This window comes from Salvelinus namaycush, chromosome 12 (assembly GCF_016432855.1).
Source record: "Salvelinus namaycush isolate Seneca chromosome 12, SaNama_1.0, whole genome shotgun sequence".
Classification (NCBI taxonomy): Eukaryota; Metazoa; Chordata; class Actinopteri; order Salmoniformes; family Salmonidae; genus Salvelinus; species Salvelinus namaycush.
Genome location: NC_052318.1, coordinates 40,640,518 through 40,650,144, shown reverse-complemented (window position 1 = coordinate 40,650,144; position 9,627 = coordinate 40,640,518). Strand labels below are relative to the sequence as shown.

The following is a 9,627-nucleotide window of genomic DNA, read 5'->3' as shown; positions in this document are numbered from 1 at the left end:
TTCTGGCTTTCTGAACCGAGAGCACCGCTGGGGCAACGTGATAGAGAAGCATAGGAGAGCCCCGTGCAGTCAGGACACCGCCCTACTCAACCAATGAATGCATTCGCTGGGCGTGGTATATTTTGCTAGAGCAGAGTCGGAGTCAGTTGAGGACCAATCAATGCAACACATGGGAGCAGACAAGGGGCGTTATCACGTGTGCTTTTGCGTGTTCCCTCCCAGTCCTGCAAATACAATGTGCGGTTTTGTTCAGTGTGTGTATTACTTGTCTTGCAGTCGGTCAACATTGGACCAGGTCGCTAAAGATGTCATTTTGGGTTTCTGCTATTTAAAAAAAAAAAATTGTAAACCTACTGAATACACCGTGGAAGACGTTTCAATAGTGTTTGCCTCGGAAAGTATTTTCTCTTCATGGAATAAGGTGAGAATGTCAACTCTGATCAAGAACTAACTATTGTTTCGTTAACGTTAGCTAGCTATTTGGTTGTAGTAGCTAACAGTTATCTATTTATTTTACTAGGCAAGTTAGTTAAGAATATATTATTATATACAATGACGCCCTACCCCGGCCAAACCCTAAAGACGCTGGGCCAATTGGGACTCCCAGTCACGGCCGGTTCTGATACAGACTGGAATCGAACCAGGGTCTGTAGTGACGCCTGGGTCTGGAACCAGGGTCTGTAGTGAGATGCAGTGCCTTAGACTGCTGCGTCACTCGGGAGCCCCAGAATCTAGCTAACGTCACATGTTTATGTTTTTTAATGATCAAGTTATCAGCATTGACATTAGCAAGTGAAGCATTGTTGTGGCATGGCAAGAGCGTAAAGCCATGATTTTTTTTGTGTGTGTGAATCTAGTTAGCTAGATACAGTTTAATATTAATTGGTCAGTTCGTGTTTCGTACAAGACCCATCTTTTACCAGGCTTGTGTCAGGCAGAATAAATCCATGAGCTCATTCGGGACCTAGTCTAGTAGAGGCACGTTGCCTTCACTGTCGTCAACAATAATATCCCACAGCGGTGTCATCCTGTTAGTTACAGTAACCCTCAAGACATGCCAGATAGGGAAATGGACTACAAAGTCACTTTCTCTAGCATTTTGTTACCTGTTATTGTCAGTTAACGGTTCTTGACAGGGATTGTATTTTTATGGTCCATGTCATATATATGGAGATCAAGTTCTTTGAGCCTGTCCATACTTGGATACACATGACTTTAGGCGACTTGAAATCAAGCCATTTAGTTATGTACATATGTGATTTGAGTTAACTATTGCCTTTACAGTGATGTGGTTTTTAGTAATGTTGTAGTGAAGTTAGATGTACTACTCAGTGTTTACACAGATGTATGACTCGTGATCTCATGTGACTCACCACTCATGATTGTGAATAATTTCTTCTAGCAGGTATCCTGCCAAACCATCTAGTGCACTGAGTGTGGACGCACGAGGAAGGGCAGACACGAGGAAGGGCAGACACGAGGAAGGGCAGACACGAGGAAGGGCAGACACGAGGAAGGGCAGACACGAGGAAGAGCAGACACGAGGAAGAGCAGACACGAGGAAGGGCAGACACGAGGAAGGGCAGACACGAGGAAGGGCAGACACGAGGAAGAGCAGACACGAGGAAGAGCAGACGGACAAAGAAAGGCTTAGCCCCCTTCTCTTCAATTGGCCTGTCAGGTTCATAAGCTTTGACTTGACAAAAAACCTCAAGATCAATGAGATACAGTTCATACTTTGTCCATATCTTCTCTCTCATTTTTGCTTTTCCAAGCCATGACGCAATCTAAGTTTAGTAGCCCCACCTAGTGGCAGGGTATCACAGCTCTGTTTTGACAGATACTTTTTGTCATACAGCAATAGTCAATCACTCATACTGCTTACTATGAGTGATGAGAATGCATACACCACTTCTGGAAATGACACTAGTGGAGTAAGTTTAGCAGAAGATGTGGTGGCAGGACAAGAGGCAGTCTCCCAGTCCCCTGAGTCTGTATTGAGTCAGACTGGCAGCTCTGGCAGCTCCAATGGAAAGAGGACTCGGTCTGGGGGCAAGTCCTCCCCCAAGTCCTCAAACTCTGATGACACCGATTCCCACTTGAGCGGGAACGACTCAGCCGAGAGAGAAGTGGAAGGTCACATGGGGCATGAGGCATCAACCTGCAGCAGCTCCCATAATGGAAAGGACTCTGCCATGGAGACAACCGAGAGCAAAAGGTAAAAAGTTTAACAGAATACATACGCCAAACACCACAACCATGTACAGATGGTAGCCGGTAGACACCGCTTATACTATTGTAATGAATGCTCAGCAGTGATAGTAACATCATGTTATTTTGGCTCGGTCAGCTCCAACTCCCACAGCACTTCCCCTCCCAACAGCTCTATGGTCTACAGCCTGCTGAGTGGCAGCTCGGAGCAGGACCACCCGTCCACCAGCGGCTGCAGCAGTGGCCAGCCGGCCCGGCTGCAGACCCAGAGAGAGCTACTCAAGGCCCTGAAGGAGCTGAAGATCCGCATGCCTGCAGACCACCGGACAAAAGGCCGCTCCAGCACTCTGGCCTCCCTGCAGTACGCTCTCAACTGTGTCAAACAAGTCAGAGGTAAGATACTGCCTTTTGAGCCATGCCTTTTGCTACGTGTATACTGCAAGGCTTTAGCATGAAATAGCATGACTACTCTATCTATAATAGCTATTTATACTAATGTCTGAATGTTTGTGTGTGTTTTTAGCGAATCAGGAGTATTATCACCAGTGGAGTGTGGAGGAGAGCCACGGTTGCAGTCTGGACCTCTCAGCCTTCACCACAGAGGAACTGGACAACATCACCTCTGAATACACACTCCAGAACACGGTAGGAACTAGAGAACAATGTTTGTCTACTAGAACCAGACTAACAGGTCTTAAACCCAACCGGACATTGTTCTGACCTCTGTTTCTTCTCCTGTACAGGACACATTCTCTGTTGGAGTGTCCTTCCTCTCTGGGAAGGTGGTGTACATCTCCCCCCAGGCCTCTCCAATGCTGCGCACTAAACCTGAGCGACTACAGGGGGCGCTCTTCTCTGAGCTGCTGGCCCCCCAGGACGTCAGCACTTTCTACAGCAGCACGGCTCCCTGCCGCCTGCCCCCCTGGGCCTCCTGTACTGGCTCCAGTAAGTTTCCACTCCTCTAAATCAGCTCTGAATTCACATGGAAATGGATCATCACATTTGTGTATGTGATGTAAATATTGTTGTGGTGCTAATATCTCCCCTCTATCTCCCTCAGTGACCTCCCCTGTGGACTGCACCCAGGAGAAATCCATGTTCTGCCGTATCAGTGGTGGGAGGGACAGCGAGGGGGAGGTGCGGTACTACCCCTTCCGTATGACCCCCTACCAGCTGACACTGCGGGACTCTGATATGTCCCAGCCACAGCCCTGCTGCCTGCTCATCGCTGAGAAGGTGCACTCAGGATACGAAGCTCCCCGTATCCCAGCTGACAAGAGGATTTTCACCACCAGCCACACCCCCAGCTGTCTCTTTCAGGAAGTCGATGAAAGGGCTGTGCCGTTGCTAGGCTACCTGCCCCAGGACCTGGTTGGGACCCCTGTTCTCATGTACCTCCACCCTGATGACAGGCCTGTCATGGTGGCCATACACAAGAAGAGTGAGTACTCCTGTCCAACAGTCATGCCTTATACATTCTGTAAGGATTCATAAACCAGCAAATGAATGAATGATTATGCTTTTATACTCAATCAAAATTTTAACATATTTGGTTCTCCGCTCAGTTCTCCAGTCAGCGGGCCAGCCCTTTGAACACTCGCCCCTTCGTATGTGTGCCCGGAACGGGGAGTATCTCACCATAGATACCAGCTGGTCCTCCTTCGTTAACCCCTGGAGCCGCAAAGTGGCCTTCATTGTTGGTCGACACAAAGTCAGAACGTGAGTAGTTGACCTCTCTGCTACGTCAATGACCTTCACAACCTTGCAATAGCCACATTTGAACTGCTCTGTAACCTATTTGTGTAGCTATCAAGCCGTGTCTTGTTCTAAACGCTATTCCTTCTCCCCTCATCTACAGGAGTCCCCTGAACGAGGATGTGTTCACGCCTACTGTGGAGGTGGAGGTGCGGGCCATGTCTCCAGAGATCCCCAGGCTCAGTGAGCAGATCCACCGCGTGCTGGTGCAGCCTGTCCACAGTGGTGGCTCCCAGGGCTACTGCAGCTCCCACGGATCCCACCCACAGAGGCCCAGCCCGGGCTCCTCGTCAGGCAGCAACAGCCCCTCCACCAAGGAGCTCATCCTGAAGACCATCCAGAGACCAGTGAGTACTAACACAATCATAATCTCACGCATGTTTTTGTTGTCTATTTGATCAGGTAACAAGATTTGAACAGGGTCATTTTAGTTTGTAATGTTTGACTAGTTTGTAACTAGGCCTAATTCTCCCCTATCTCTGTTCCACAGCAGCAGATGACATTCCAGCAGATGTGTAAGGACGTCCACATGGTGAAGACCAATGGTCAGCAGGTCTTCACCAAGTCCCGCAACCGCCCAGCACTCCGCAAACACGCCAGCACTGGTAAACACCTGGAATTATTTAAAAAATAATGAGTTTGTTTCATGATTTTGTTCTATAAAATGTCCCAATTAGAAATGTATAGCGTAGATAATGCGGTTCTTCTTCCTCTCAGGAGCCCTGGTGGTGCCAGAGAATTTAAACAAGGACTTGGGACCTATTGGAGCTCTGGGGCCAACTAAAACCCTGGCCTCAGTGCAGTCAAGGAAAGACCCGTCAGCCAACTACTCCTACCAGCAGATCAACTGTCTGGACAGCATCGTACGCTACCTGGAGAGCTGCAACGTCCCCAACACAGTGAAGAGGAAATGTGGCTCCTCCTCCTGCACCACGTCATCAACGTCAGACGATGACAAGCAGAGGGAGTTGCCTGGAACAGCTAAAGGTACACAATACAGATCATATTGAAACACCTCAAATTATGTTTTTTTTCCCGATACCTTTTTTTATGCTCTGCATGTATTTTTGGTGTCTTAACTCTGTGTTTCTTTACAGATCTCGGAGGCCCCCAGGGTAATGAAGGGTCTAAAGGGGGGCCACAGATGAGCCCTCTGGTGCTGCACTGCAAGGCTAAGAGTGTGGTCTCTGTCACGTCCCAATGCAGCTTCAGCAGCACCATTGTCCACGTAGGCGACAAGAAGCCCCCAGAGTCAGGTAGGTCACATCCCTTTATTGTCCGACTGTTTGTTTACCTCTCTTCTTTGCCTCCGTCTCTTCTCGCTCATCTCTGATGTATTGTCAACCTTATTTCCTGCAGATATAGTAATGATGGAGGAGAGACCAGCCACCCCCACTCTCACCGTCACCTCTCCAGCCACTAACAACGCCATCACAATGGCAGTGACCCCCTGGCCGTTGGCCCTGCCCAGCCCGGCACCACCCAGCCCTGCCCTGCCCGAGAGGGACGGCCGCAGGTCAGCTGGATGCTCAGGCCGCCTGGGTCTGACCAAGGAGGTGCTGTCTGCCCACACCCAGCAGGAGGAACAGGTATTCCTGAGCCGCTTCAGAGACCTGGGACAGCTACGTGTGCTGGACCCCGGCCCTCCTTCTCTGAGAGGACACACCACCACACCCAAAGGTAAGACGGACACTTCAAGTGGAGATGTGGTTTCTATTATGACTGTGAAAGATAATATGAATGAGAGTCCATAGTTTTTCCATGCAGCTCACCCCTGTGTTCTCTCTCTTTCTCTCTCTCTCTCTTTCTCTCTGTGTCTCTCCCTCTGTGTTTCTGTCTCAGGAGTGCGCAGCTCGAAGGACTACCCAGCAGGTGGTCATGGACGGAGGAGGGGCCGCGGGGGAAAGAGGCTGAAGCACCAGCAGGAGGGCTCCCAGCGTGCGATGAACGGTAGTTTCAGGAGGGAAGGGCAGGGGCCCCAAGGCCTCACATTCCCCATGGGTCAACCCCTGATGATGCAGGGACCCCTGACCTCGTCCTCTTCCTGGCCCACCTCTGAGGCCAGTCTCCCTCCTGCCGTGGCCCAGTACCCTCCAGGAGTCCTGCCCTTCTTCCCACTCTACCCCAGCGTGCAACAACAAGTCCTGGCCCACACCGGAGTGAACCCCAATGCCATGCAGATGGGCTACCCCAGCCCCCAGCCAGGCTTACAGTACCCCATGCATGCCAATCAGATGCCCATGCCGATGGCTCCCCCAATGATGGTTGTTCTGCCCAACTACATGTTCCCTCAACTCAACGGAGGTGTACCACAGCTCAATACCGCCATGCCTCAGTATAACACATCCATACCGCACCTTTGCCCCGGTATCCCTGGTATGGCACAACTTAACCAAGCACTACCGCAGTTCAAACAGACTATCCCACTACCACAACTCAATCCTGGATTGGCTCAGTTCAACCCCGCTATGACGCAGATGAATGGCATGCCTTGTGTTAGTCCCGTCCTAGCTCAACTCAACCCGTCACAGGTCAAACCTACTTTGTCGATGATCCCCCAACACTGTTACGATCCCAGCCCAGCATTACCTTTCCCAAATCCCATTCCGATTCCCGGGCTTCCCGGCTTTGCCTTACCCGAGATGGATCCCACCTTTGTCCAACACGGCAACTCCCGCTCCAGCACCCCTCAGTCCACGTGCCAAGCCCCCCTGGAGGGGACAGACTCGCCCATTTTCCAGTCCCGATGCTCCTCCCCCCTCAACCTGCTACAGCTGGAGGAGTTGCCAGGCAACCGCCAGGAGGGCATGTCGACAGGGGCGCAGCAGACATTTCCCCCACCTGGCTCGGTATCTCAGTTCGGAGGTCAAGGTTCTGTTAAGCGAAGCATGAAGAGTGACGCCAGAGAGGACGATAACGTGAGTTTTAAACTGCAATCCATTTAGAAAATATAAGTACCAAAAGGTTCATTTGAGTCTAGTGAGTTCTAGTCATTAACCCCTGTCTCTTCTGTGTTCTCTTCCTCCAGGATGATGCTGATGACCAGGACGCAATGTCCACCTCCAGTGACCTGCTAGACCTACTATTGCAGGAGGACGCCTGCTCAGGCACCGGCTCGGCCGCCTCTGCCTCCGGGTCCTCAGGCTCTGGCTCTAATGGATGCAGCACCTCAGGGAGTGGCACAAGTGAGTTTAACACCTCCCAGATTATTCTTGTTAGCGCTGTGATTGGTAAAGGATGTTTGTATATAGTGACTGATATGTCATGATACGAACTGAACATGTTCCTTTTTCAACCACAGGAAGCAGCAACACCAGCAAATACTTTGGCAGCGTTGACTCGTCGGAGAACGACCATTCCCATAAGCAGGCACCAGGGGGGGCTGAAGAGGCCCAGCTCATGAAATATGTCCTTCAGGACCCTATCTGGCTCCTTATGGCCAACACAGATGACAAGGTTATGATGACGTACCAAATGCCCACCAGGTAAGAATTCGTTATGGTCACTGCACTACACTGTTGTCATGGCAATTGTAGTCATGATTAACATGAAATACTATTTATCGTATTTATGTATGATGTAGTAGTATATTTATATATTATTTATTCATACAGACTATGAAAAAGAGAAAAATGCCTGCTCACCGTTCTGCTACTAATACCACCTTTTACAGACTATGGCATATCTATGGACATGTGAAAGAGTGTCGGTGTGTGTGTGATTTTAAAGGGACAAGGAGACTGTTCTAAGGGAGGATGGTATGATACTGAGGGCGATGCAGAAACAGCAGCCGCGCTTCACTGAGGAGCAGAAGAGAGAGCTGATCCAGGTCCACCCCTGGATGGGCACCGGACGCCTGCCACAGGCCATCAACAGCCCTGTAAGTCAGCACACAGACACATACTGGAGACCGTAGCTACAACTCCGCCTCTCTCAGACTGGAAAGATTCACAGGAATCAGTATAGATGAGTGGAGATTAATAAAAAAAATACTTGTGAAGAACGGGTTTATTCAACTCTTGTCCCTCTGCTTGTGTTTAGACTTGTACAGGGTGCGGTTCTCCTCCCACTACCTCAGCCCCCCGGCCCCTTAATGTGGAGCTGCAGGACATGGATCTGACAGGGGTCCTCCAGCTACAGGAAGAGACCCCGGTTACCATGGCAACAGACACACATGACACCTCCATCCCACCACCACAAGCACCCCAGACAGAGACTAAGGGGGGCGAGGGTGAGCAGGAAGGAGACTGTAAGGACACCAGAGTGAAAGAGTTGGAGGTGTCGTCATCATCCGGAACAGAGAAAGGGGACTCTGGCTGTAAACGGCAACCGAGGAGTTCTATATGGCCAATGACTCTAAAACACAATGCATTGGGACAACCGGGAGCCAAGGTCACTGTTAATGTGTTGTGTTTGAACAAAGAAGTGAACATGGATAAGGAGTCAAAGAATACCTGATCCTGTTTAAATACATAGAGAATGTAGCTCAATATATATGGAATCTAAGGTGTAAATATTCAATGTATTTAAGTGTAAAATCGAAAGAGAAGCCCTTAGTAAATATTTATTGGCATGTTTGGTGCCTGGTTCCCTGTCTAAGGAGGACTGAAGACATGTTCCATTTGTAATTCACTGCTTTGGGATTTTTCTCCCCTATAGTGACACTTGGATAGTTTTACAAGTTATTGTGTGTATCAACGCAATATAATTTTTGTCCAATGTCCATATTGGAAAATGATGTCAAATCTATTTTGAAAACCATTAAATCGCAAATTCATTTAGAAAAATATATTTGGTAGAATACTTCATTCAAGTTTTTTCTAAGTCATTTCTGATATTGTCAACCAAGAGCTGACACTACAGTTTTCTGTGGGCTGTAATGTTCTGAATGGTTCATTTCTTTTATAATGTAATTGTACACCACAATCGTTGTATAAATATGTAAAATTTTAGCCATTGGGAAAACATCCTAACTATTTTTTTAAATCTCCAGAGAAATACACAAAATACATCAAGACCATGTTAAAAGAAATACCCTGTTTGTTTGAGTCGTTATGGGTATTTCTGGACAAAAGGTATCTCAGATTTATCAGGAGCAGAGATTGGCATTCCCATGTTAACAACAGATGGAGCCAGTCTTGTTGATGAGAGAGAGGAGTAGGCCTTGATCATGCAGTTGGTCAAGGCCAATATGTTCTATCAACAGTTAGTCTGCCCCTTATTCCCTTTTTCATTACTGTAAATAAAAGGATTAGTCACTTATTACAACTCTTTGGGGGGATTTTGATATGTAATTAATATTAAAAAGTGAATTGTAATTTGGTTCTGGTTTCTTTTGTCCGTCTTCAAGAATTTGTGGTGTGTTGTTTATATTCTTTCAGGTATGCAAAGGACATCAGTGTAGCTCAAATCATCTAGTCAAGTATTATTCCTTTACCTTCTCTGCCACCAGAGGTTGTGGGGACAGTTGGTTGAAGGCTATGTTCCAGCCTGACTGGTCATACAACATTACATTTCTGAAATTGGCTACGGTAGATTAGCTAGGTATTCGAACATATTGAAATAATTTTAAATTGCCAGCACTGCCGGCCCGCTCATTAGGCCAGATCAGGTGGCCGCCTATGGTGGAAGATTGGCGAGGGTGGCATTTTCTGAGCTAAA

At 48.4% G+C, this 9,627-nt stretch overlaps 1 protein-coding gene across 3 annotated transcripts; it reads left to right on the top strand.

Annotated features, from left to right (window-relative positions):
• The first annotated feature begins 243 nt into the window (after positions 1–243).
• LOC120057218 (period circadian protein homolog 1-like) lies at positions 244–9,280 on the top strand. Of its 3 annotated transcripts, none has more exons than XM_039005747.1 (17): positions 244–421; positions 1,406–2,218; positions 2,351–2,604; positions 2,735–2,856; positions 2,955–3,156; positions 3,272–3,652; positions 3,777–3,930; positions 4,070–4,313; positions 4,457–4,571; positions 4,684–4,953; positions 5,064–5,222; positions 5,326–5,646; positions 5,809–6,884; positions 6,995–7,151; positions 7,268–7,451; positions 7,696–7,846; positions 8,008–9,280. In XM_039005747.1, exons 2-17 carry the CDS (start codon positions 1,887–1,889, stop codon positions 8,422–8,424), a joined length of 4,539 nt encoding a protein of 1,512 aa, XP_038861675.1. In that variant the 5' UTR covers positions 244–421; positions 1,406–1,886; the 3' UTR covers positions 8,425–9,280. The 3 variants fall into 3 exon arrangements, with proteins under 3 accessions (XP_038861675.1, XP_038861676.1, XP_038861677.1); XM_039005748.1 differs by having other exon boundaries at positions 1,403–2,218; XM_039005749.1 differs by lacking the exon at positions 8,008–9,280 and having other exon boundaries at positions 7,640–7,824.
• The last annotated feature ends 347 nt before the right edge of the window (positions 9,281–9,627 follow it).

Bases quoted from the DNA above. Each gene is read 5' to 3' on its own strand.
- LOC120057218 (XM_039005747.1), top strand. From the start codon at position 1,887: ATGAGTGATGAGAATGCATACACCACTTCTGGAAATGACACTAGTGGA. The intron at 2,605-2,734 runs GTAAGATACTGC...GTGTGTTTTTAG, and splicing joins CTGTGTCAAACAAGTCAGAG to CGAATCAGGAGTATTATCAC. The intron at 7,847-8,007 runs GTAAGTCAGCAC...GCTTGTGTTTAG, and splicing joins CACAGGCCATCAACAGCCCT to ACTTGTACAGGGTGCGGTTC.